Here is a 26,832-nt window from a genome sequence, read left to right as displayed (position 1 = left end):
TGTGATTTAGTGTGACGTCCCACGCTGTCCAGGCTAACAGAGGATCTGGTTCCCAGGCCTGGGAGTGTTTGTGTGGCATTTATCATTTGCCTGGCTGTTTCCTTTGCAGCAGGTGGAGGGAAGCTGTGCAAGTCATTTAATCTGAGGCAAATGGGGAGACTCAGTTTGAAGTAAATAGGAGACACTTCTGTGAGGATGGAGGCAAACAGAAGGAGAGGGAAAGGAGGTTGGAATAACTGACTGAGGAGGTGAACAGAAAAAGGTCTCACTTGCCTGAGCAGAGATGTACTGGAGAGCACAGGCAGCAGAGGAGTGAAGAGGAAATATGATCTGATCTTGTAGACCTCTGTTCCCATTTTGGGTACTGGGGTTGAGGGACATGAGAGCAGGAAAGCAGCAAGGACAGCACAGCTAGCTGAGAGACTGGAAGCAGGGAGATGGGAGGGGTCAGCACTCACAAAGAAATCTTGGGCTGTGCTCTGAGGTAACAAGACAGCAGGAAAAGACTTATGGAGAAGGTTTCAGTGGGCATAAGAGGGACATGCTGACAGACATCTGCAAGAGATGGGTTGGCAGCACCACTCCTGGGGAGTTTCTAAAGAAATGGCTGTGCAGGTATTAGGAGCAGAGTGGGACAATCCACTGCTGGGGGCAGTTGTTGTGCTGGGCACCCCAAGGACTGGACAAGCATCTTGCGTTGTGTCAGAAGCAATGTAAGAGTAGCTGCTCCCACCATGGACATCCCACCATGGACAGGAGTGCATTAGTGAACTAACCCCTCCTAGCCTTGCCCCAGTTGACTCTGTGATTTAAATGAAAAATACACAAGGAGAATGCATTGTTGAGATGACACAATTGTTCACATGGCTGAAATATCTAGTGCAATTTCTGTATTATCCCTGAGTTCAGTCATGGAGAGCAGGAAACAGAAAGAGAGGAATGTGGCTTGACATTACATTGCAGACTGAGTTCTTTCATAAACAGAAGAGTATCACTCATAATACATCTTTCATGCCATTGGCATTTAATGTTATTTCATATGAGGCTTCTTTAAGCAAGAACATTTATTTTTACTTCTAATAATAGCAAAATCTGGTTTCCCGTGTACTTGTATTTATCCAAAATGAAGTATATTCACATGCTTCCATGTAAGTAGTAACCAAGAATATACTTCCTATGCAAATACTTTTATGAACTGTATTTAAAAAAAAATTAAAGAAGGTGCTGTGTTAAAAGAAAAACAGCAACTGGACTTTCTTAAGGCATCTAAAAGGTGATCAAAGTGGACATGTATATGTTAACAATGGTGTCTGGAGAAAAAGGCATTGAAAGAACTGCAACTTTTTAAAATATACTGTTCATACAACTGCAAATGTTCTCTCATGAGACACCATGCTCTATGATTTAACAGCAGTACCCAAGAGTTGCAGGAGCTGCATATTCACATCCGTGTTTGATTGCTTTTATTAAACTCTAATCCATAGCAGCTTACTGAGCTGGCATGCCAAAATGCTAAAGTAAAGCTGAAGTAATAAAAAAAAAGAAAGAAAGAGATGCTGAGTGATAAGGAAATGTTGCTGGGTGGCTGACTGTGCTGCCTGCCAGGAATCAAGGGCTGGAGCTTAAGAATGCTGGGGTCACTGCATTTTGCAGGGCATATCCTTGATTTTATCCCTCTGGGTGGTATGTGGCTGTGGGTGTTGTGTGTGCCCAAGCCTTTTAAGTCAGGTATGCCCACCCAGGTGAGGAGATGCTGCAGATGTGGCCCCTCTTGATGGGTGCAAGAGACAGGGAAGCCTGGTCAGCTTTTGGATTTTCTAAGTTACACTGAGATCTGGTGTCTGGGTGTCACTGGAATTGCAGCAATATTTGAAGTGGAGCTAGAACACAATGTATTGCCTGTCTAGTGGGTTTTATGGACAATCTCAATTAAAATCCCCTTCTTGTTTCTTTCCTCCATGCTGCTTGGGTCAGAGAGAACCCACAGCTAAAACACTGGGCACTGATGCCCCCATCAGCCTTCACATCTCATGCTGTTGTAACACATGGCAGGTAGACAGGCTTTGAATATTAGGGCTTCCCAAAAAGTTAAAAGTTACTTAGAATAATTGATCCCATCCCAATGAGCCAAATGGCACTGCAGAAAATCTGAATCCATTAGGGCTGTATCTGGGGTTTGCGTGGATGACGCACTGCCTGTCCCCGCAGTGGGGTGAAGGAAAGGGCATCCCATTCCCTCCGTCCTTATCCTTATCTTGTCCTTATGGTTTGCACCACCAGCACTCCCTGGGCTTGAGGAAAAAGCTTTTAGGGGTTTTATTCCACTCTGACTCCTTCAGGAGGTCTCAGTGTACCAGGACAGGGTAATTGCCTCACACAATGAGCACACAATGGTTTTTCTCAGTGCTTAGTACAAGTCACTTAAGTGATACGACTGAAAATCTTTTCCATGTACCTTGTGAAAAGTTTGTTTTCTCACCAAGCTGTTCTATTCGAATAGAGCCTATAGATGTTGGCTCATCTCAGCGACTAAGGCTGATGACATGCAAAAGAAAGCAGTTCTTCATCTCACACATACATCACACAGAGCTCACAGTTAGAGCATAGCTAAATTGTCCTCAAGGCTGACAAAACACAGTGTGACCTCTTGGGACCCTGTTACTGATGTTTCCTAATCACAGCATCTATGCAGGATAGAGTTAAGCGTATAGGTTCATTTCAGACCCATAATCTTAAGATTACTTTAAAATTTATCCTTCTTATTAAAGCCATTTATTTGATGATTGATGAACTGAGGGTCATGACAACATCCCTCTTTTGAACTTGTGTCAGAGAATGGAAAAGACAGAAGACCAACAGTTTTAAATGGTTTTAGTGGGTTTCTGCAGCTGCTACAGGGAAAAATTCAGAAGGAGGTAACAAATCATTGTAATGCCCAGTTCAGAGCAGCTGTGGGGACTGCCATGAAACAAATCTGCACTCAGCTTGGCCCCGTTCACTGAAGTTTTCATGCTAAATGTGGTCTTTTTATGGCTAAATTTAGGTGCCTAAATTAGTGGTCTGTAAGAGACATTGCTTGAGGCTCTGGAGTTAGCAAGAATAGGGAATGTTCTTTGGGGAACAGCTCCTGCTGTATGCACAGCTTCTGCTTGGCCAGAGGATACTGCAGTGGGGGTGAGCAAGGAGGTGGAGTCCCAGCTAGCCCCTGGCAGAGCAGACACAGAGCTGTGAGGATGCACAGGCTGTGCTCCCTGATGGCCATGGATTTGTCCAGGCTGTTGGCTTGCTGCTGCTGCAAAGCCCATCCATTCCATCAGCCATTCCCTCCCCTCTCCCATGGATGTATGTGAACTTTCCAGTTCTGTGGTGTGCTGTGGGCAGCTACCCACTATTTCAGGAGAAGTGATCCCTGCCCATGTGCCCTCCTCAATTCCTTCTGGTTTATTTCCAGTGACAATCCCATCCCCTTCTGGGTCTGATCCAATTTTCTTTGCACCATCTGCCTGTTGGATGTCCTGACCTTTTGCTCCCATGCCTTTCCTGGCAGGTGTGTGCTGCTGAGCCACAGGCTGGTCCCAGCACTGTGACTTACCCAATTTAAATTGTGACTTCCAAGAAGCAAAGGCAGGTCACCTGGGGCCCTGAGACCCGTGTCTGCTTTAGCATGGGTCAGTGCTGATTCCAGGCAAGGTCTTTGAGTCAGGATGTGAGCTTGAGCAAGGTGGGAGTGCTTGCCCTGAATTGCACAGGTTGTACCTGAAGTGGGAGGTAAGAGCATCCTTGAGGCCAATGATCCTGGGTGGCTGCTGCCACCTGAATGACCCAACCATCCCCTGGGCTTTTCTGCTGGCTTCATTCCCTGCAAAAAAAGTTTATTGTGTCATTTATTTCCAAGCAGTAGCGGAATAAGCCTGAATACTTATCTCCAGTCTGTAAGCTAATCCTTCCATGGGCCAGGAGCAGTGCTGTTGGATCAAGCTCTGAGTGTGCCTCAAGGCTTTCTGTGCTTGAAAAGCATGTTGCTGTTGCATGTAAAGGGACTTCTTGAGAGCCAAGAAGTCATCCTGGCACAGACATCATCCCCAGCTCAGCATAACTCCAGCTTCATATGACAGCACTGGATTGCAATAGGGCCATGATGAGGTAGATCTGGGAGGCTTCAGGGTTGCAGCTCATATCATATTCCTGTTAATATTCCTATTAATGTTTGGTTAGTGACCCAGAGAGATGATGAGGAAAATTTTTCTGTGTTCATGAAGTTTAGCCTTCCTTGATCTTCCCAACAGAAATGCTCCAGGGAAGCTTCATCTTTGCTCTCATTCATTGAGTTCACCAGACCAGTCACTAGTGTGTTTTGATAATGGAGGAGCCCTTACCCTGGAGCTGGCACCTTAACCTGAGCAGAAGGAACAAGAAAAGGTCTTCTGTCAAAGAAATAAACTTCTGAATAGCTGGCAAGTTGTGTGCCCCTTCCCACGGAGGATAATAAGAATAAGCAGTTTCAGGTATCTTCTTGAAGCTTCTCACCCCCTTCAAAATGACTCTATAAAAGAAACCCTTGTGCAAGGAAAGCCAGTTCTTAGGTCACTGGGTTGCTTTTTAAAATGTCTAGATCCTGTTCCAGCATGACTGTATCCAGAATTCCCATTGTGTAAGGAATGACATCAGTGTCATGACAACAGCAGTGCAGAGACAGGCCTGTGCCCCTTGGCCAAGGCTCAGCAGGGTAAAGGGTCACCTCTGCTCCCAAGGAAGTTGTGGGAACTTTCCTGACTATATTCATATCAGCGTGGTTGACTTCCTTGCTGCTTTAAAACATAAACATGTTTGGCCTTATTTAATCGAAACTTCAGAGCAGATGTTTTATGATTATTCCACCAATGGGAAAAAGACATGGAAGCTGAAAAGTGTCAGCATCATGGCTTTTATGGGAGAGTTTTATTAACTCAGCAGTATGCTGTTCAACTAGGGAATGAAGGCATTAGCCAAGACTCCAGTTTAAATAAATCCCATAACCTGAATGCAGAGTTCAGCATGTGCCAGCATGGGGATGGGTGGGGCTGAGGTTCTCAAGGGTCAAGGGATCTGCAAGCAGCCAGTCCTCATCCTAATCTTCTTTGTCCTAGTCCTCACTCCACCCTTCCCCCTGAGGCTTCACCTCAGTCATCTCCCACCTCCTGCTGCACTTCCAGTGCCAGTACTCAGCCTGGGGCTGAGAGGACCATCAAGGGTCCTGCACACTGCCTCTAAGCCTGAGCTCCTTGCCTCTGTTTTGCTCCTTGATGAGCCAGGGAAGACCATAGACATGAGGTATAGGGAGCATAAGGACTGTGCGAAACCTGGCAACAAACACAGCAACACTGACACAAAGAGGAAGTCTCTTCTCCATCTCTCCTCCCTGAGGTCACATTCTGTAAGCAGGGTAGAGTCCATCCCTGCAGAGCACCTTTTCTGGCCCTGCCATGAGCTTTTCTGCCATGTCCCTCATCCCTATTTCAACAGGAACATTTTGCTCTCCAGTTTGAAGCAGTTAACAATAAAGTCGATGCAAATGCTGCTCTGAGCAGCTCCAATACCCATTCCATGAGCTCCTCAGGGACAGACGTCCCATGTAATCTCAGCTCTGCATCTAACAGCTTCATGGGGAAGATGTTCTGCCTTGACTCACTCTCAGCTCCTGGTGAGCCCTATGAATGTGGTGTGGTGTGAGCAGGGATGTAGGTGGAGGACAGGCTCAGCTATGCACATGGTGGCGGAGCCCCACAAGTGCCCTCTCCACACCTGGCTGTGGCATCTGCTGGAGGCAGAGCCTTTTGGCAGCTGCATGTGGAAGTGACACTTCCCCGCCTCATGTGCGCCCTGGGACATTGCAATAGCTCTGCTCCAAGGACTGCTTCTCAGAGGTCTGATACAGCCAAAGCCCCTGGATTTTTAGGAAGCTGCCATGTGCATCCAAGCAGATCCCACAGTGCTGTGCTGGTGCCATCAGTGGCCTAGCCAGCTCACAAGCACAAGTGCCCCGGGAGAAGCAGATGACAGAATAAAGGGAAACTTTCCATTCCAGTGCCCCCGAAAGGACATTATAATCTTCATTCCCTGTGTCATCTTGCTTGCTTGGTTATGTGGCGTTAAATTAGGGCTCTGGTTCAGTTATGGCTCATTACAGGCTTGCGTGTGGCTTTGTTGCAGCGTGCTCAGAAGCACCAAAGGAGCTGAGACAGTGTGAAAGTCAAAGTTTTAGGGACAGTTTAGTGATCAGGAGCTGAGCCTTGCCTGAGAATGGTGAATTCAGCAAGGCTTAGACATAGTTCCCACGGGCCTGCAGGACATCAGTCAGGGATTCTCCCTGACCCTACCATAGGAGAGATCAAAGGGCTTGGGATGGCGATGGATTGGTGGAAGGTGGCTTCAGCATCTTCTCTCCCCATATGAGCAAAGCAGACGCCTCTTTTGCCTGTCTGAGGACCTTTGTGTGGTGCTGTATGTGACACACAGTGACAAAGGGAGGGGTTTGAATGCTGTCAAACAGCAAAGCAGCTTTTCTGCAGAAATAGCTAAGTCCTGAAATACCTCAAGCAGCTGTGTTTATCCCAAGGCTCTCAGAGAGATGCTCTGCTGTGGGCCATTATTACAAACATCACTTGCAGTGCCCGGGCCAGAGCCACGAAGGGCACTGCTCACCTGTTGGCATTAATACAAACCAACACTGTCCGAGCATGCAGCCAATGGACTCAGTAAATAAAACAACCTGGGCTCATCCCAGTGCTCAGAACAGCAGTGGAGCTCTCTTCTTGGGAGCAGAGGGGTCTCCAGCTATCCCAGTCCTCATCCTTGCCCCAGGTCTGCTTTCATCTCAGCAGTGTCCTCCGGCAGCTTGGGAAACCTCTGTTCCATCGAGGTTGTGTTGGGCTGGGAGGAGGGAGCACACGGGGATTCCCCGGGGACTTCTTTGCACGTTTTCATCACTTAGCAATGCCATGTTTGCTAGAGAAACAGAGTGCGATCTGTGCCGGCTAACAACTTTCCCCGTGTTGTGCACTGGCATTTCTTCAGCGCCGAAGGGAAGGTGTGTGTTTGTAATTGCTGCACCCGTGGCCATTAGCGGGGCTGATTCAGCGGGAGGAGAATTGATCTGTTCTAAGTGGGGAGAGAGGAACGCTGGCAGTCTCCTTCCTCCGATGCTGAGTGCTGCTCCTCTGGCCTTTTGAGAGCACGGAGAGCAGAGGCTGTGCTTTGGGGATGCCCAGAAGAGCCAGTACAGCAACTTCCTGCAGGCTGCCTCCAAGCCTGGTCAGGGATGTTCCTTTCCCTTTGCTCTGCTGCAGTGTTGGAGGCCTGCTGCCACCTCTCCTGAGCCCACCTGCAAGACTGTGCCAGTCCTCCTGCTTGCCTGTGCTTGGCAGCTGCTTTCTGGGGTGCCCAGAGCCATGCTGCACACAGAGGAGCTCCCCAGCCCCAAAGCAGGGGTATAACACCTCCAAAGGCAAGGCAAGATCCAGCAGGCTGGCAAAGGGCAAATCTGTGATTGAAAGGCAACACTTCACAATGGAAGTGGTGGCTGTGGGGATGCTCTTTTAGAGAAATCCCATGGTGTACTTCAGGAGTATCCTCAATCCTCAGCTGCAGGAGGGCTTGGTGGGCTCAGTGTAGCTTGGAAAATTCCTCTGCTGCAGCTGTGTCTTACTTGATGTGAACCTGGAGAGCCTAAGCCAAATTAATCACTTTCCCAAAGTACCAGAACTCTGTTGAGAGCAATGTTGCAGCCCACAGCACAGCAGAAACATGCTCTGCCCAAAACAATGAGTGGAACTTGTGCCTTCAGCAGGGACATCATCCTCTGCCAGGCCTGGAAAGCTCCTGCTGCTCCGAAACAAGCAAGGGCTGAACTGGGCTGGTTCTTTCCCTTGTGCTTTTTTTCTCAAGATGCTGGTAGTTTGCTTTAGCACTCAGGTAGGGAGCCCTTGGGATGGTTGGGACTGTAGGAAGTGCTTGTCCTCCTTGCCCGTGCTGGGGTGTGCATCTGGGCTGGCACAGAAGTGTGTCCAGGCACAGGAGAGCCTCACTGAGGAGTTAACAGCACACCTGGGAGACCTGACTCACTTCTCCCCACCAGGTTAGGGTGCTGTCCTCCTGGGGAACGCCATTTGGGTGCAAAAGGGATGATCCCTGCTCCTGTGGCTGCCTCTGCCCAGGAGCACCTGCATGGGGTGGGCATGGTGGGGCTGTTTTCGAGAGGTCTGGACATCTGCACCAGTGTCATTGCCCTAGCAATCTTGCATACCTGGCACCTACCTACAGCTTGGGGGCGTAGCTTAGAGGGTGGTACAGTCCCACAGGGCTAAGGTCTAGGAAGAGAGAGGCAGAAGAGGCTTTGAGTCACTGTGGATCAACAGATCCACTCCCATTCCCATCCAAACACTTTATTAGTGTCCTTCCCCAGGTCATAGGAGCTTTCACGCATCTAATGGTACCTTGGGCTTGAAATATGAGGATGGGCAGGTGCATCCCACTGTGGATCAGCCTCCAGTGAAGGGTGAGATCTCAGACACAGCACTCCAGCAGCCCTCCCTGTGTTGGACCCCTCCTCACCCCTGCTTTCCTCCCTGCTCACAGTTCTATCCTGCTTGGTCTCTTTGCAGCAGAAGAAAGGCCAGGAGGTGAAGATAAGTCCCGAGGAGGAAATGGCAAAGCTGGAGAAGCTGCTTAGTCTGGTGAGAGAGCCAGGGAGCAAGAAAGAGAAGTGAGAGGGGGGAATGATGACTCTGTGGGCAGCCTCTGGCCAAACAAGCTCAGCTTTGATTGGTGGCTGCTTGGCATGCAAGCCACGGGACCCCTGCTGCCCACTTTTTGCACAGAAGGAACACTTTGCCTCTGTGCCTGGACAAATAAACAGAGGTGTTGGGTGAGCTGTGGTGTGCAGTCACGTCTGGGTTAGGCAAATCTCACCACACTTGGCCCTCCAGAGCCACATGGCCCTTGGCTTTCCCAATCCTTGAGTAGGCTTGCACCAGATGAGAGCCCTATGGAGGGCTGGAGGGGGCCTAGGAAAACCTCAGGGCTGCAGCTTCATGGCAGCCAGTCCCACTGTGTGAGTGGTGGCCAGAGAGATTGAGCTCTGAGCCATAGTCCCCCCAGGTATTTGTGCAAGTCAAATGGAATGCCACATCTAGATTTTGTGGTGGCAGCCCAAGGCAGAGGGTGCCTGGAAACCTGGTCTGGTGGCCCAGGACTGTGGGAGAGAGACCTTCCAGACAGCACATGGCAGCAGCTGCCAGTCAGCAGCTGTGGGAGGCTCACAGCTCCCCTCTCCCCAGGGGCCTCAGCGTGGGGCTGGGGTGCCTCTGACCAGTTGGTGCCTGTTGGGAACTGCTGGGCAGCGGGGTTTTCAGAGCCTTCCACCACTCTGTGTGCAGCAGAGGATTAGCTGCTACGTGGCTGCGGTGGCAGCAGGAGCAGCAGTGGCCTCACAGCATGCTGATGAGCAGCACCAGATCTTTGTGCACAGCTCCCAGGCCTGGGCACCAAAGCCACCAGACAGGTGTGGTGGCAGGTGTCCCCCATATGCTCAGCTGGCCTGTCTCCCACAAGCATCCTTGTAAAGTAAGGCCACAGCTTGGAAACCCTCCCGTGCCTCTGGCACAGAGGTTGGGGAATGCTCCCTGCTAACTCCCACATGCCCCCAGGCCAGGCAGGCAGGCAGGAAACATCCAGTCAGGTTTCATTCGACCCAGCATTTAAAAGCCACAGATGGATGTGGACACGAGCCCTTTCTTATCTCCATTCCTGAGTAAACCACCCACAGTCCTCCAAAGAAATTGGCCCCCAGCCCCGCGGCAGCCACTCCTCAGCCCTGCAGGATGGCAGGACGTGCCACCTCCCCCCGAATTTTTCCAGGCACTCGGTAGAGCTCAGAGACACAACGGGGGTCCTACAATCTGTTTATTAGTCTAGTAAAAACAAGGCTGCAAAGGGATGTTTGCTACACCTGACACAGGGAGGAGCCGCAGGCTCTGCCAGGCCTGGCCAAGCCTGTGCACGAACCCTGACTGGCATCCCTCCCACCCCACCCTTCTGTCCCCTTATTGCAGTGGCTATGCCAGTGGTGACTGTGGCTATTGCTCGGCTCTAGGAAAGGCAAGGCAGAGCCCTCCAAAACCCACAGCACTCACTGGCAGGGTGGGGGATACAGCTGCCAGGCTTGCAGGCAAGCCAGATGACAGCATCCCTCCCCACAGAGCCACTGTGATCCCCAGGGAACAGGCAGGGTCAAAGAACCTTCAAAGCTATTTGTCCAGGCACCCTCATCTCCCCATGTCTTCCATCTCCCCAGGAAAAAGCCACACCAGGCTGCTCTCAGCGGGATCGGGGATGCCTGCAAGGGCAGCTCTACTGCTCACAGGCAGGGCAGGTACCACTGGCTGGCCTCGGCTGGGAGCAGATGGGGGGAGGGCAGGGACACGCACCCAGCGAGGAGGAGGAGGAGGGTCATTTGCCTAGCAGCGTTGGTGCTAATGCTGGAAGGGACTGGCACACAGGCCGGGGATGATCAGGCAGGCCATGCAGGCCCTCTCGTGCCTCATTAAACCTGCTGCTTGGGCAAACATCTGCCAAATGCCCACCTGAGGCTGAGGGCATGCGGCACCCAGTGCCACCCCCAAACATCTGGACAGGTAACACCCTGCTCTGCCAGCAGGGCTGGGGCTGCTCAGGTTCCCCTGGGCACACCCTGCCATGGAGCAGCCAGCCTTTTGGGGAAGAAGCACTTGTGCCAGCCTTGCTGCCTCCCCTCTCCAGGGCCCCAACCAGCTTTGCTCAGATTTGTGACCTTGTTGCCATTGTCACAGGCCCTGAACACCAGAGAAGAGCCCACAAGCTCTTCAAAAACAAGGGGTGCACTTGAAAGCAGAGCTCCTGCTGTGCTCACTGGCCGCTGGGACAAGCATGACTGTCCCTGTAGCATATCGCCATCAGCTGCCTCTCTATCCCCATCAACACTGTGGGCACTTGCAGGAACTTCACACACCAAAACCACAAAGGCATAGGACTGCACCCCCTGTCACAGCCCCTGCAAGCAGTTGGGTGTCCCCTCAGCTTTCATGCCTGATCCAGCACTCGAGTCGCAGCATAGGCATCCAGTCTGGCACAACTCCTTCGGCACAGCCGGATACCCCAGTCCCCAGGCAGATCAGGGCTGCAGCAAGTACTTCTCTTCATTCCTTGACTCATCCACATCAGAAGCTGGGGTCTTCTTGGGACATGAGGGGGTCCTGCAGGCTTTGCAGAGGATGAGGAAGAGGATGAGGATGAGCAATGCGATGACACAGTTAAAAGAAATTGCCACTATCGCTCCAGTGGAGAGAGCAGCCCCCATGGCCACCGTCCCGCAGGAATCAGCGGGGCCCACAGCCCGGTTTCACCCTTGGGATGCCAGGGCAGTGATCGAGCGTGCAGCCTCCACCTGCTAGCATTGGCCGGGGCCAAAGGGGACAGCCATGGTGCTGGCGGTGGGATGGGGATGGGGCCAGGCCGGCAGCAGGACAGTGTCACCCTGTCAGTTCGGCTGCTCACAGCTGTGTCCCGGGCTGCACCACACCACAGGGAAGCTTTCCCTCGGCTTCCCCTCCTCCAGCACGGCAGTGAGGACACAAGGATCACTGTTCTCCCTCCAGCACCTAGAAGAGAGAAAGTCACCGTGGGCATGAAGGGACAGGCTGTGCGAGCCCCTCAGGGTGGGCTCTGGGGGTGCCAGGGGACAGCGACCCCAGGACCCACGGGGCTCCGCTGGAGTTGGAAGGCTGCAGCGGCTCCCAGGTTAGGTGCTGTTTGGGGGACATTTCCAGCACCCCTTTCCAGCCCTGGCTCTGCCCTTCATCCCCTGCGTGGACCACCAGGCTGGAGGTGTCCCCAGTGGGAGACCCACCGCCTCATCCCGGCCCAAACGCTCCCGCCCGTGCACTCCCGGGTGACTCCGGACAGCCATGGCCCCGATCCGATCCCCTCTCCATCCTCCAACTCCTTTTCCTGCCGGCGGGACGCCGCTGCGAGGTCCCGCATCCAGAACGGGGCCGGGGCCAGGGTCGGGGGCAGCGGCGGGGGGGACAGGGCAGCCCCCGTTGTGCTTTACAGAGGTCGGGCAGAGCCCCGGCTGCGGCGCTCCCCGGGTCCTTTGACCCCCCGCCCGCCGCGGAGGGACAACCACGGAGCCCCCGGAACCGGACAGCAACAGGTCCCACCAACTCCGCCCTCCCGCCGCGGCCCGCCCCGGGGCCCCGGCGTTACCCACCCGCCTCCGCTCCCCCCCGGGCCCCGCCGCGACCTCGAGGCGGGCGGGGGGGCGGGCAGCGCTGCCGGGGCCGGAGCCCCGCTCGGGGCGGGTTGGCGGCTCGGGAGCCCGGCGCGGAGCGGCCCCACGGCGGCTCCGCGGAGCGCGCGGAGCCGGCGCGGTCCCGCCGCGGCCGCCCGTGGGTGCCGCAACCCCGCGCGCCGCCCGCGCCCTCCCGCCGGCATCGGGGGCGGGCCCTGCTGGAGGCCCGCCCCTGCACTGCCATTGGTCACCTCCTCCGCCCGACGCCTATCATTGGCCGAACGTCCCGCTCGGGACACGCCCCCTCGCCCGGCTCCCACGTGAGCGGCGGGGGGACAAACGCCGGGCAGCGCGCGCTCTGTCGGCCCGGCCCGGGTCGCGACCCGGTATTGTCCCGGTACTGCCAGCGGTACTGCCAGTGGTACTACCAGCGGTACTGCCGCGGTACAGCCGGGGTACTGTCACGGTGCTGCCCCGGTACTGCCTGTGGTACTACCCAGGTACTGTCAGCGGAACTGCCAGCGGTACTGCTTGCGGTACCGTCACGGTACTGTCAGCGGTACTGCCCCGGTACTGCCCAGGTACTGCCAACGGTGCTGCCCCGGTACTGCCTGTGGTACTGCCCAGGTACTGTCAGCTGTACTGCCAGCGGTACTGCCAGCGGTACTGCTTGCGGTACCGTCACGGTACTGTCACGGTACTGTCAGCGGTACTGCCAGTGGAACTGCCCCGGTACTGCCCCGGTACTGTCACAGTACTGCCCCTGTACTACCCCCGGTACTGCCCCCGGTACGGGGCCCAGTGCGGCCGCGCTACTGCCCCCGTACTGTCCCCAGTACCGTCACGGGTACTGTCACCGGTAGTGCCCTTGGTGCTGCCCGTACCGGCCCCGGTGCTGCTCTTGCGCCGCTGCTGGCACAGCCCTGCCCGGGTCCTGCTGTGCCTGGTGCAGACACTCCGTGAGCTGCTTGCCCTGCTCTGCCAGGGGGCCAGCGGCTGGCTCTCCCTGCTGCTGCCTGCCCTGCACACACACGAACACACGTGCACTTGGTCCTACACACATCGCGGCTTAAGCATGCTGAGGATGGACTTGCCAGGGCTGGGCTGGGGTCCTTCCCGGGCCACAAGAGGTACAGGCAGACAGAGAGAGCTTAGAGCTCATGCTTAGAGCCCATGATAACCCAGGGAGAGGAGGGAACAGGACGTCTAAGGAAAATCAGTACCTGGGAATGTGAGCAAGATCAGCCTCACCAGCACAACCGACTTCTCCCTGTCCTGTCGGTGGGGAAACTGAGGAACAGGGTTCACAGCCTGAACCCGGGCACAGCTGCCAGCTTCCATATGGACACTGGAGCCAGAGAAGCCCTCGTGTGGGGCGTCACCACAAAGGTGGGTGCACCCACTAAAGGACACAGATGTGGCACCCAAAGGAGATGGCTAGGAGACAGGAGGAGGGGCTGGAGGGGCCCTCAGGGTGTTTCCTGGAGACCGACAGTGATCTGCACCTGCAATTGCTCTGAAAAACCACATCCAGGCCCCACATATGCCTGGTGAGACAGGTGCACAGCAGTCTCACCAGGGTGTGTGGCAGCCAGGCATCCCCACATGGTGTGTCTTCATGGGAGAAGAGACAGCCGGATGAAGGATGGGTGAAGGGCAGAGCTGTAAGGGAGCTGGGACATCTCTCAGCTGACCTGAACCCACAGGTGTGATGGTCAGGTAAAGCTCAGTCCTGAAGGGACAGACACCAAGTCAGCTGAGGATAACTTCCAATGAAACAGAAATAAATAATAACTTTGCAGCTTTGATGAGGCAGCTTTAAACGTGCCACGGCCATGAGGGAGGGTTACACAGGCTGCCTGAGGATCTGGCTCTCGGCTCTCTGCTAAGAGGGTGTTTTGAGTAAACACAGACACATTGCCAGTTGAAATGTCAGAAGCCATCTGATCAGACACTCAAGCATCTTCCTTGGCATTTATGGCTAATCTGCTAATTAGTCGGGAAAAGCAGTCTCCTCCTCAGATATAAGGGAGCAGCAGCTGGGAACAGCACAACGATAGAACAGATTAACTCTGCCCCATTCCCAGGACTCACATCTGCTGGCACAGTGGACAGGTCCAAGCATTCCGCTGACTACCTCCAGGCAGTGGGGCAGGCAGCAGTGAGACCTCCAGAAGAGGAGGAGGAGGTGTGTAAGCCTGGCACAATCCTGGCTCCACTGGGTGCTCGTTTGGATGCGAGGCAGGTGTCTGTGCGCCACGCAGGCTGCTGGAGTCTTGTCTGTTTGCACAGGTAACACTGCACCTCTCCTGCTCCCCCTCACTTAGGTAAAATCTCTTTCAACGCTTGTACTGTCACCCTTTAACTGACAGTGCAGAGTGCTGGGTCCAGCTGGAGCTCACTACACAAGCAGTGACATGGGAAGAGCAGGAAGAGCTCCTGGACTGCTCAGGACTCCATGTGAGCAGGGGTCATTCAGGCAAGAGCTCAGCCTGTCACAGGTACAGCCCTTCTCTCCAGCCCAGAATTACTTACCGGACCTGCTCCAGGAGGGAAACTACTGCACAAGAAAAGATGATCCACCCTTTGCCTCACTCAGCAGAGTTCAGGATGAGCCTGTCTTTTGAGGCTGTAGTCCCAGCCAGCTTAAAAGAGGGGAAAAAAAATTAGCAAAAAGCTTCACAGAAAAAGCCCAGAACTTTGATCTATTTTGGATGTGAAAGGAGGTTAGTATTTGGATATTAACCTCCCATTGGATCAGGATCCATTTACAGTCACGAGAGGAAAAAACAGAGCAGCAGGAGGGCTGGAGGAGCAGAGCTTCAGCAATAGCCACAGCCCAACCATCAATGCTTGCAGGGTGACCTCCAGTGGGATGAGGAAGACATGACAAATTTCCAAGTTACATGGTTACACCTTTATTTTAAAGCCATCTTTGTGCATTATCAAGGAGCATAAAGCGGAAAGAACAGGATCCCTTGGAGCTTCCCATTACCACCACTCCAGGACAGCCACAGAGCCACAGGATTTCAGGCTGGTTACAACATGAGTTGACTGCTGCCTGTTTGGAGAGAGAGCCATGACCACCAACTCCACCGAGCCAAAGGGAGCTACGTGCACATGATGCCAGACAGAGCTGTATTCTGGCAGTCCTACATTCAACCCCCCTGACAGGCTCAGCAGGACTCTTCAGGCACAGAAATGGCTGACCCAGCCCTGTGCCTTGTCCGCTCGTGAGCCTGGGCAATGCTGGCACCTGTCTGGCAATTTCACATCAGGAGGTCCTGTCTCTCCTTTGTATTGGTCAGAGCAACCTGCACCTGGCACACAGGCACGTGTCTGTCCCACTGCCTGAGCTGCTGCACCCCTGGGCACCTGAAACCTTGCTAGGCTAGCAGGCCTTTGCTGGGGCTCACTGACAGCACACCAACAGTTCTTGCTCAAGCAGAGGCAATTTCTGTCTTCCACAAACCCCTAAGGAGTACAGCCTGGCAGCCTCTGGCAAGGGAACTTGTCAAAACACATTTTCAGACAGCTACAATCACACCCAGTTATAACAGTCCACTCCTCCTGCCCTCCCCTCACACTTCTGTGAGCCCCCGTGTTCAGCAGCAGCTGTGCAGCCACAGCCCCAGGCTGGTTTCTGCAGCTCCCCTGAACCACACGCAGAGCTGCTGCCTCAAGGCCCCCCCGGCATTCCCCCGGTGGAGCGAGGGTGCTTCCCTGTGCTGCCAGCTCCCCGGCCTCCACCCTGCTTCCTCTTCATCTGGCCCTGTGATTCCGCTTTCAGTGTCTCAGTCCAGAAGGCATCAAAAGATCCTGGAGCCTGGTACCCCGGCTCCTGAGGATCCAGGACATCTTTGCTCAGTAGGACACATATGGCAGGAATGTTTCTCTTCACTGTCAAGGCATCGAGGCCTGCCTCAGGCACAATGGGCTCCCAGATTTCTTCAATCTGTTTGAAGAGCACTTTGGTGATCTGGTGCAGCTCCTTGAGCCTTCGTTTCATGATTTCCACACAGGTGATGGTCTTGCTGACAGCCTTGCCCGAGCCAGTGAAAAGAATCTGCCTCACTGAGTCCTGCTCCATCTTGCTCATAGCATAGCCCATCAGATTCCTAATTTTGCTCCCATCCTTCACCTTCATTTCAATAATATCAGCAGGCAGGTCAGTGAAAGGAAGAGGACAAGGTTTCTCCACAATTTTGGTCTTCTTATAGTTCTCCATTCTGCAGTGCTGAAAAGAAAAATGGACCCATGAACATGCAGCCCACTGTAATTGCTGCACAAAGAAATTCCCATCACAGTTAGCTACAACTTTTCCTCTGAAGGCCACTCTGAACTATCAAGGTTGGGAATCCTGGAAAGGCATAACCAAAAGATTAGCCCAGTCCCTGTAAGGACATACCTACAGTATGAATGATACCACAGGGCAGCCTGAGCCTTTGCAGGCAGGCTGTGAAAAAAACAGCATTACTATTGTGGGCATAAGCAGGGTGACTGTATCTCAAGAGAAGACAAACAAGTGAGCTGGGGTGACTGAGAACAGAACTTGGAGGACGCTGGCCTCATCTGCACCAGAACATGCATTCAGCCACAGTTTACATGCAGCACCTCGTGTTACAGAAACAGGCTCTTAGGAACCCGGTCAACCCAGCTGAGGGCAAAACACTACATGTCACAAGGGTGATGGCAAGGTAGGGGGTTGCAGGAATGATAAAAGGTTTCCTCGAGGGAAAGACAGAAAGGCCAGATCTCACAGCCGCCGTCTCTGCCAAGGCAGGTACCATCCTGACCTCAGTCTGCTTGGCCCTGTGCAGGGCACTCCTTTGTCACCTCAAAGCCCAAGGTGCTGAAGGTCGCAATACTTTGTTAACCGCAGGCTCCTGAGTCCCGTTGCACCCAGACCCTGTACCCTGCACCCCATCCTCCTCAGGGACACGGCAGCGCGGAGCTCCCGCTCCGAACCCTGGGAACACAAGAGGCCCTCACCCGGACACGGCAGCCGCTGCCAACGGTGCCTGGGGGCCCGGGCCGCGGTCCGAGAGGAGCCGGACCGCCGCGGTGGGATGCGGGAATGCCGGGGAGGGAGTCAGGGATGTCCCGGTGGGACGTGCGGAACCCTCGCTCACCTGCGGCCGCCTCAGCGCGCCCTCCCACACAAGATGGCGGCCGACGCCAGGCGCGCGCAAGCGCGAGAGGGCTGGGCGGGGCTCGATACCGGAAGCACGCCCATCAATCCCCTGGTTGGGTGCACGGGGGAATGGGCGGGGCGATCCCCTGGTCCCGCCCACCGCCCAGCCCCGGGGCAGTCCCCGCTCCCGCCGGCCCATCCAGCGGCCCCCGGCACCGGGCACAGGCAGACACGGGGACCCGTGCGCGCCCACCGAAGGGCCTGCGTGAGCTCCCCAGGAGCTGGAGGGAGCAGGGGTTTCCGCAGGCTTGCAGCCCCACTGGGGTTTGACAACCAACAAGGTTGTTGATCAAGGTTGTTGATACAGGGACCGGCAAGCTCTTCTGGACTTCCTCTGGGGATTCTGCCACGTCTCACCAACCTGAAGGGTTTGAGACCCTTGCTACAAACATGGCCTTGGAAACCAGGCAAGACATGGCTTGTGCCCTCTCTGGAAAGAGCCAGCATGGGCTTTGGCTTGCAGCACCCTCAGGAAAGCAGAGGCAGGATAAAGACAAAAGCTGCTGCCTTCTCTCAGCACAGAGATGGGAGAACCACAAGGCAGAAAGTTCCATGAGACCAGATTCCCCTGGGCACAGGCAATTCACACGAACAGGAAGAGTGTGGGGCTGGAAGGAATCCACCTGCCCTTGGCCCAAGGCTCAAAGGAACCACTGACCATCTCCTGGAAGCTGCCAAGAAATCACTACCTGGGGAAAAATCTCAAATCTGTGCCAGGAGCAGTCCTTGCACCAGGGATAGACAGACAACCCAATTAGCATTCCAGGACTTTACTATGATCCACAGAGAGCACAGAAAGGGGTTTTAAAATACATTAAAACTGAGATGCATTTTAAAGAAGTGCAAGATTTCCAAAGAGTGGCAGATTAAGGAGCAGTGTAGCTTTGACTGGGGGCTGGCACGGCTCTGTGCAGTGTCCCCAAGATCCTGCCATGTCACTCCAACATGTTCGCCCCAAGCGGGAAGGAGCTGGGACCAGCGGGATGCAAGCTGTGCCACAGGGGCCCTGGGCATGCTGTGCTCCCAGCTCTGCCATCACTCTGCCACAGGTTTCGCTTGCTTGGCTGCTTCCAGACGTGACAGGACTTCATTCCACTGCACAAACTGCTTGGACAGAAGCAGGGTCTGGATATGACACTTAAGGAAAGTAATGTGGCAACTGCGAGGAGAAACCCAGGTCAGAGCATCCTGATAGCACCATTACAATCCTGATTCCTTGGGAGAGGCCCGGGGCAGCAGGCTGTTGAAAGCCTACATGGATTTAATCCACCCAGCGGCTGAGCCACTGCACAGCACCAAACACCCACAGGAGTCTGGGTGGCACTTGTGAACACCACGAACCACCACCATACAAGGGCTTTCTAAACAACTTCCCTACCCACTGTGGTTTTGGGATGTGCCTTGGCACTGGGATCCTACACAGCCAGGATAGGGACACAAGTGCCACCACATCAGAAAGGGTGTTAAACCCAGGGTTGGAGATCCAGCAGGATCAGCCACGGGGAAAGGGGTCATTTCAGCTGTCCCAGGCCCGAAGTTCCAAGGATACCATTTTGTTATAATCCTCAAGGAGTGTCTTGACACTGTCAGTGAGATCATGACGTTTCTCCTGCGAAGAGAAGAGCCATAGTGCATGAGTAGTAAATAAGAACATCTCTCCTTTCCCTGTACCTGACAGCACTGCAGGAAAACTTATCCAAGGCCAGCACTGAGATCAGTGCTCAGGCCGTGGCTGTGGATGCTCACTGCAGCTGGACAGGTTTCCACAATCAAGAGAAAAGTCACAAACACTGATCCCATGAAGCACCAAAACTCCCAGGCTTGCACTTCTGCCTGCCTTTCCTCATTATCCAGGCTTTGCTTGCCCCAGGACAGAAACTCACAGCAAAATGCTGAAAGAGACCATTAGGAACTGCCCAGGCTATTCACAGCCAGCTCTGGAAGCGCTCATACAGGGAGGGAAAGGGATACACAGAGGGAAAGGGTGAAGGGACAAGGTGGCAGTGTCAACAATGTTCCAGAGAGTTAAGACACTGGAGGAAGGCAATTCTTCACCTCAGTGTCTCAGTAAAAGGGGGAATTCAAGATGGTTAAACCCACTGCCACCTACTACGAGTCACAGAAAGCGGTTTTGAGCAGGCTTATGGTAGGCAAATTTCCAACTTGGACTCAATTGAGAGAAATTCTCTCCCCTTTTCTCCCTTGGAGTACCTAAACTTCTTTAAGAGTGTGGTATGCATATTCTGATTCTGCCATAAATGAGCAATTCAAGCAATCACAAATACAGGGGTGCCAGTGCAGCCACTGGCAAAAGGTTCCTATGCCCTTCCAGTCAATACTGATGGGAACATTCACACTACCTGCTGCTGTATGTGGATCTGTGAGAGTCGCTGCAGTTTGGCTGCATGGTCAGGAACCGCTGGAAACACAAAGGAGAAATCAGATTGGGTTGTTCTACAGCACATGGGAACAGTTCCCAAAGTAAAGCCCAGTCCTCCTCCATGAGCACAGCATGGCAGAACTCCACTCAACTGGGTGCAAGCGTCCCACACTACAGGTAAAACTCATATATAGGATTTAAAAAACCTACTTAACTACCTAACTTAACTGCATACAGCATGAGTTCAGGGATGCCCACAGTGAGGGCTACTCAAGAACTCAGAGTAAAAAACCTGCATAGCAGGAAAGGTATCTCTGTCTATGCCAGGAACAGAGATGTTCTGGATATAAAAAAGCTCACAGGAAGGAATGACCTGCGTCCTGGAGTGACTTTATGATGCTTGTATCCCCAGTGGTCTGTTCTGTTTATGTTACATATTAAGTTCTGCACCTTTCAGACTGGCTCTGAGAGTGAAGAGGGGGAAGGAGCAGCTGCAGTTTGTGTTAAGGAAGAGCCCTCATTCCCCATATCCTGCTTTTGGGCTGTGCTGTCTGCAGCACGGACAGACAGCAGGACGGAGCTCTCTTTTGCTTTTAGTTAGCCTTAGCTAGCTGAGGCAGTGAAGTTCCCTGGACTGTTTTTTTCCTTTTTCCTTGGATCTATTCAAACCTGCTGTGGACTGAAAACCCCGGGAGCTCACACCTGTGGCCCACCAAGGCCTGGGCATTGGCACTTTCCAGTGCTGGAGGGACTGATAAGAACCTGAGCGAGCTGAGCTACACCCCACGACAAGGACTTTCTGGATTTGCCATCTCTTCCAACAGTGAGAAGTTTCATTGCTTAATATTATTCATTTTTTTATGCTTGTAGATACTTTGCTTGTTAAAAAAAACAGTTTTTTCCACTTTTCTCCATGGAAATCTTTCTCATACCAATTGGGGGAGGGGCCACTTAAATTTGTTTTCTGGAGGGACGCCATCCAGAGGTTTTCTCCCAAATTTTCCCTAAACCAGGACAACCTGCCAGGCTCCACCCTCTCTGCCACACTCCTGTCTCTAGCCTGCTTCACAAGCCACTCTATCACCTCCTTGACCTTGCAAGGGAGGATAGAGCAGCATGAGGCAGGAGCAGACCAAGTTTGTACTCAGTTTACTCTCACACCACTAAGCTGTCCTCTTCTCTAGTCTCAGGCTCAAGAGAAAAGAGAGAAAGCAGGACAGGTCACAGCTTATCAGGTGGCATTTGCAGCTCCAGCTTTCAGAAGAATGCATACCTTGGATACTGGTGCTGTCCAAGATGGGCTGGAGGGTCTTCACCTGCTCCAGAAGGGCTGCACGAGCAGGAATAGCCTGTTCCTCTGGTTATGGCAGGGAGGGGACAAGAAGCAGTATCAGTAAACACAAAACACTGCTTTGACTTTTCACAAATAGTGGTAATTTTTCCACCTGATCTGTCTTTACAGTAGGAGGCTTGTTCATGATTTTATTTACACTTTTGTGCTGCTCATCCCTGGGTCTTGATTCACACCAATTTCATGCAAGAGAATCTCCACCAAGTTCTAAAGACAGGACAAGGAATAATGCATACAGATTGAAAGAGGGAAAATTTAGGCTGGGTATTAGGAAGAAATTCTTTACTGTGGGGGTCGTGAGACACTGGCACAGGTTGCCCAGGAGGCTGTGGATGCTCCACCCCTGGCAGTGTTCAAGGCCAGGCTACATGGGGGTCTGAGCAACCTGGGATAGTTGGGAAGGTGCCCCTGTCTATGGCAGGGTGGGTTGGGACTGGATGGTCCTTAAGGTCCCTTCCACCCCCTTAACATTACACAATTCTATGAAATTCCATTCACAGATTATACCATCACAAATTGATCAAATTCCTTGGGTCAAAAGAGGACAAGGCTAGGGGGTGTTGAAACACACCCAAATGCCTTCTATTTTTGTCACAGCCTAGAGAATACTGGAAGTGGGGTGAGGAAACCCTTCTAGCTCCAGCTTTTCTTACCAGCCTTTGATTAATTCAGGGCTAAAGTGAACGATCAATATGGGAGAGATCAGAGCTGATAAAACTGCAGCGTGGCTGCGCATGAGGGAGCCCCGAGGGTGACAGACATCCTTGTACAAACCATCTCTCTGATACCTCCACAGGGCATGCTGTGCCATGTCTTTACAAATGAAGAAAAGAAATCCATCCCGGTCCATCTTTGGTAAAGGACACTGTTTTCTGCAGTGTTACAAAAGCCTCCTGTATCTCTCTGGTTTCATGCCATACCTGCCAAGATGAACTGCAGCTTCATAGCATCTGGAACAGCCATCCTGTCAATGTACTGGGGGTCAAGGTATTTGATTACATCTTCAACTGGAGGGATAAACAGGTTTGGAGAAAAAAAGCAGGGTACATGTTATGGCATTCACAAGAGCAGCTTCCCCTCCCACTATGTACCAGATTACTTTGCAAACACTGCTTACTTTCATATTTTGTTCCCCAGATTAATTAATTTCTATTTCACTTTGGAGCTCTGTGACCAAGAACTGACAAATGGCTCAAGCCAGGAAACCACTGCATTAGGGACAACTGGAAATCTTGATTTTTGTCTGAATAACAATTATCAAAGGTGAGTGAAATCTGCTTCCTCCTACGCTCAGGACAAAACCAGCCAACAGATCCCCATCCAGGTCCTTAAAATCACCCACAAATACACAGCTTATGCTTTTATACTGAGCAGCTACTGCAGACCTGGACACAACGACCCTCCCTGCCCCTCCTGTGACAATACACAGCAAAACCTGGCCAACAGTCAGCTTTGCAGGACAAAGTACCCCCCAGTTTGGATGCAGCTCCCCAGATCTGCCCACGGAGTGTGAAGCTCATTGCTCCCACCACACACAGAGGGCAGAGCTACTTCAGCATGGCCAGGAAGTCCAAGTGAACAGGAATTCATTTCATGACTTCATGCTCCAAGAGCCTTCAGGGGCTGCATTTCAGGCAGTGCAAATCCTGGCACTAACACGGGTAGATGGAAATTGAGCAAATAACAGGCTGCAGCCGCCTGTTTCCCACCCCCGACTGCTGAGCTGATGGATCGCGAGCACAAAAACCTAGCTCAGTTACTTATTTCTGTGCCAAATAAACTGATGTAAGGTCCCCAAGTACACAGGTGCGGGGAAGATACTTTTGTTTACAGCAGCGAAACGGCTGAGAGCTCCCCGCTCCCGCCCTCCGCGAACCCACTCCTTCCGCAAGAACCGCTCACTTTTCTTAAACAGGATTTTGATCCTCTCCCTCTTGCCGGCGATATTGTTCAGCGCCACCTGCACCTTCACCAGTTCGTCCGCCACCTGCAGAGGCACAGAGGGAGGACACGGGGCTGTCAGGCCACTCCGGGCCGCGGCATCCCAGACCCCGCCGGGCCGCACCAAACGGCGACCGGCCGCTCTTTGCAGCTCCCCCCCAGCACCTATCGCGGCCCGCAGCCCCCGCCGCCGAGGCCGACGCGCTGCTCCAGCTCCTCCAGCCGCCACTGCAGCCGCCGCAGCTCCACAGCGCCCGCCGCCATCTTCGTGCCGGGCGGAAGTGGCCGCGCCTCAGTTCCGGCGCGCCCCGGCGGTTGCCATGGCGGCGCGTTGCTAAGGACCGCGGTTGCCATGGAGACGGGAGGGGAGGCCGCGTCTGGCGGAGCGCAGCCCCTCTCGGAGGATGCTGGGCGGCCGATGGCGATTTGCACTGCAGAGGGAGGCGTACAGCCCTCCCGCCGCCTGGGAGGGCAGTCGATGGCCGCTTCATTCCGGCATTGTCCTCCAGGAAAGAGGCGCTCGGATGTATTAAAAGGAATTGATATAGCGATCCGTGTGGATGCAGGCCCTTTGAAATCCGGGAGGCTGCCTCCGGCTTTTCCCCAGGCCTCTGTCTGCCCGCGTTCACCTTTCTCTTATCGACTGCCGCAGGTGACACTCACAGAGAAGAGAAGCACTAATGAATGGTGCAGCCAACCCCAGCCATGCCGTTGCCTTCAGCTGGCACTCACAATTGCATGGATTTCTGACCGGGATGAAATGAATTCTTAGTAGCAGCATCTGCCACAGGAAAAGTCCAGAGAGTTTCCCATCTGCAGAGCAAGAAGTGTCCTAGGGTGCATCAGGAAGAGCAGCAGGCCAAGGGAGGTGATCCTGCCCCTCTATTCAGCCCTGGTGAGTGCTGTGTCCCCTTCTGGGCTCCTCAGCATAAGAAAAACAAGGAGCTACTGGAGAGGATCCAGAAGAGGCCACAAAGATGATCTAGGGTCTGGAGCATCTCTCCTCTGAGGAGAGACTGCAGGAGCTGGGCCTGTTCAGTCTGGAGAAAAGATTGAGAGGGGATCTCATTAACGCAATATATTAATTCAAAATCAAATTCAAAATTTAAATCATTAATGCAAAATATCTCAAAGGCAAGTGTCAGAGGGGGTGCAAAACTTTTCAGTGGTTCCCTGTTACAGGGAGAAGCAATGGCCATAAGCTAAAACAGAAAGAAGGGCTTCTTTATGCTGAGGGTGGCAGAGCACTGGAACAGCTACCTAGGGAGGTTGTAGAGTCTCTCTCTCTCTCTGGAGACATTCCAACCCCACCTGGATGTGTTCCTGTGTCATCTGCTCCAGGTGACCCTGCCTTGGCACGGGGGTTGTAGTGGGTGATCCCCAGGGGTCCCTTCCAGCCCTGATGATTCTGTGAATTTTCAAAGCACCTTCTGATGTTAGTCTCTGTATCCCAGGGCTCAGGCAGGCACATGTACAAATGACTTCAGCAGTGCCAGGAAGAACATGGGCCTGGGTATGGCTCTGCCATAGCCCAGGTACCGGGGAATACCAAGTCAAGGTTTCAGGCCACTCTTTTAGATAAAAACTATCTGCTAATACAGGTACTTTGCTAACATCTCTGGTAATGTGAGCTGGATGGCTTTGGGGAACCTCTCATTGCCCTTTGCTGGAAGCTAAATCCACTGTACCCTGAAAAATTGTCCTTATGGGTACGTTTCTCCTGAACATTGTACAGGCCTACCAGGATGCAGGAGGGAGCTGTGGGGTGCTCCCTTATGCTCCCTGCAGCCTCTGTGCTCCCCCAAATCACCTGCAGGAGTTTTGCAGAGCACTCAGGCAGCAGGAGAAGGTTGAGGCTCTGTATGCGCTGCCTTTTCTTCCCTGGGATCGATAACTGGGATCTTCAGAGGGGAAGAGCTGAGCTTTGTTCCACAAAGGCGACAAATAGAAATGGCTTCATTAGCAGAAGTGCCTGGGGGCTGCAGAAGGGGCTGGGGGCTACAGGGGGCACAGCCAGGGGCTGTGCACTCAGCAATGGTTGGTACTTAGAGGGTACCAGCTCTACTGTGGCCTGGGCGCAGCACGATGGGCAACACCCCAAACACACAAATGCCTGTACTAGAGGGTCCCAGACCACCCAGTACCCTGAGGTGAGAAACTCAGGCAGTCCCCTCAAGTCCTGGGGGGATTTGGGACTGTCCTCATCCACCCTTTAGAGTCCCATCCAGTTTGCAAGACTTGGAACAGAGCTGCAGCTACAGCACTGATTGTCCAGAGCCCAGCACACGGAGTCTGTTCCCTGCTCCTTGGGAATAAGAGCAGGCCTCTGACCACATCCCCATCCCTGGAGCCTGAAGGGGCACACCGATTCAACCAATTGCCCCCAGCCCAGTGCTGAAGCTGGATCCAGCGCTCTGTTGGCTGGGCTGGATTGTCCCCTCATCCTCCACCTTCTCTCTCCTGCTCAATTACAGTCCCTGCAGGACATGGGGAAGCAGGCATCAATCACGGCTGGTTACTCAGGTGACAGCAGCTGTGTCCCCAAGCTCCCCAGGGAGCATGGAAACACACACCACCCTCTGAGCCTGGTAATGAGTGGGGACGCAGGTCCACATGTGCCCTGCTGGCTCCCTGGGGCTGCGGTGCTCGATGAGCTGTGGCCAGAGCTTCACAGCAGTGCAAAGGGACACAAGACCCCAATTAAGGCTGCATCAATCCCACTCCAGCTCTGTTTGGTACCCTCACAAACACCCCCCCCCCCCCCCCCCAAGCACACACATATATGCACACTCCTTGTTCAGGAACCTTCTCCCATCCCCGGTGGCCAGACCACAGGGATGGACCCGCCAGACCTCCGGTCCTCTGCAGGGGTTCTGTGTCACCCTCGTGCCCTCAACACGTTTCCAGAGTGACATCCCCGTATCTCTAGGCTGGGTCCGGGGTGGGCAGCATTGCTGCAGCACCCTGGACAGCAACAGCGCTCCCGGGGTGGGCTCGGGGGTCCGGGCTGGGGGTGTCCCCTTGCCCTGGGAATCCGCGCCGGGATGTCGGCAGGAGTCTGGGTTGTGGCTGTCCCCGAGGGACTGGGGGCTGTCCTCCAGGGGCTGGGTTGGGGCTGTACCTGAGGAACTGTGGCTGTCCCCGGGAAGCTCAGGGTGTCCAGGATGACCCAGGAGGCCTGAGTCTGGCCTCAGAGACAGACTCTCAAACAGGCGTTTCTGTTCCCTTGGGTGCCAGGGACCTGTTTTCGTGGTTGCCTCTGGCCAGAGTGTGTGTCTCCGCGGGAGTCCCCTGTGCCTCTTCAAATATACAGGTGGATGGTGTGGAAGTCCATGTGTGAGCATGAGTGTAACAGTCTGAGTGTGCACGCCACTGAATTTATACAAGGCAGCACAAGTGACCACCCACATACGTGTGTGCCTCCCAGCTCAACCATGGTCACCTGTGTCCCCTGTGGGCACTGCTCAGGTACCAGGCTAGTGCAGCACTACTGGCATCTTGCCAGGTGCAACCTCACAGCCCCACAGACATGGTCTCAGCAGTTCCAGCATCATGTTTCCTTTCCTGGCACAGAGCAGCCTAATGGGATCCCCACCCATGGGTGAGCTGCTACTGGGAGCTCATGGGGGCAAACCCCACAGCCTGGCTGGCACAGCTGGAGT

The 26,832-nt window shown here is 53.7% G+C and overlaps 4 protein-coding genes across 5 annotated transcripts in view; 1 reads left to right on the top strand and 3 right to left on the bottom strand.

The window, feature by feature from the left end:
* DNAI1 (dynein axonemal intermediate chain 1) overlaps positions 1-8,906 on the top strand; it is a 143,185-nt gene extending 134,279 nt beyond the window's left edge. Inside the window, exon 20 of the mRNA XM_088054323.1 lies at positions 8,640-8,906. Within this exon, the coding sequence (XP_087910449.1) occupies positions 8,640-8,744 (105 nt within the window). The 3' untranslated portion in view covers positions 8,745-8,906. The remainder of the gene's footprint in view (positions 1-8,639) is intronic.
* Positions 8,907-9,926: 1,020 nt separating this feature from the next.
* ENHO (energy homeostasis associated) lies at positions 9,927-11,668 on the bottom strand. Its single transcript, XM_014259133.2, has one exon. It carries the CDS (start codon positions 11,369-11,371, stop codon positions 11,186-11,188), a length of 186 nt encoding a protein of 61 aa, XP_014114608.1. The 5' UTR covers positions 11,372-11,668; the 3' UTR covers positions 9,927-11,185.
* A 3,530-nt stretch (positions 11,669-15,198) lies between these two features.
* RPP25L (ribonuclease P/MRP subunit p25 like) lies at positions 15,199-17,502 on the bottom strand. Of its 2 annotated transcripts, none has more exons than XM_014259130.2 (2): positions 17,437-17,502; positions 15,199-16,541 (listed from the first exon to the last, which is right to left on the bottom strand). In XM_014259130.2, the coding sequence occupies exon 2, from the start codon at positions 16,530-16,532 to the stop codon at positions 15,984-15,986; it is 549 nt and encodes a 182-aa protein (XP_014114605.1). In that variant the 5' UTR covers positions 16,533-16,541; positions 17,437-17,502; the 3' UTR covers positions 15,199-15,983. The 2 variants fall into 2 exon arrangements, with proteins under 2 accessions (XP_014114605.1, XP_014114606.1); XM_014259131.2 differs by lacking the exon at positions 17,437-17,502 and adding an exon at positions 17,297-17,426.
* A 750-nt stretch (positions 17,503-18,252) lies between these two features.
* DCTN3 (dynactin subunit 3) lies at positions 18,253-23,434 on the bottom strand. Its single transcript, XM_005530403.2, is given in 7 exon segments — positions 18,253-18,623; positions 19,048-19,107; positions 19,859-19,917; positions 21,152-21,235; positions 22,150-22,236; positions 23,132-23,216; positions 23,336-23,434. Coding segments are annotated over 7 exon segments (564 nt in total). The 3' UTR covers positions 18,253-18,533.
* Between the last annotated feature and the right edge of the window lie 3,398 nt (positions 23,435-26,832).

This window comes from Pseudopodoces humilis, chromosome 4 (assembly GCF_049639895.1).
Source record: "Pseudopodoces humilis isolate 2021_Gansu_Grassland_sample_001 chromosome 4, ASM4963989v1, whole genome shotgun sequence".
Lineage (NCBI taxonomy): Eukaryota > Metazoa > Chordata > Aves > Passeriformes > Paridae > Pseudopodoces > Pseudopodoces humilis.
Note: the sequence above shows the minus strand (reverse complement) of the source record. Positions and strands in the feature narration are given on the sequence as shown.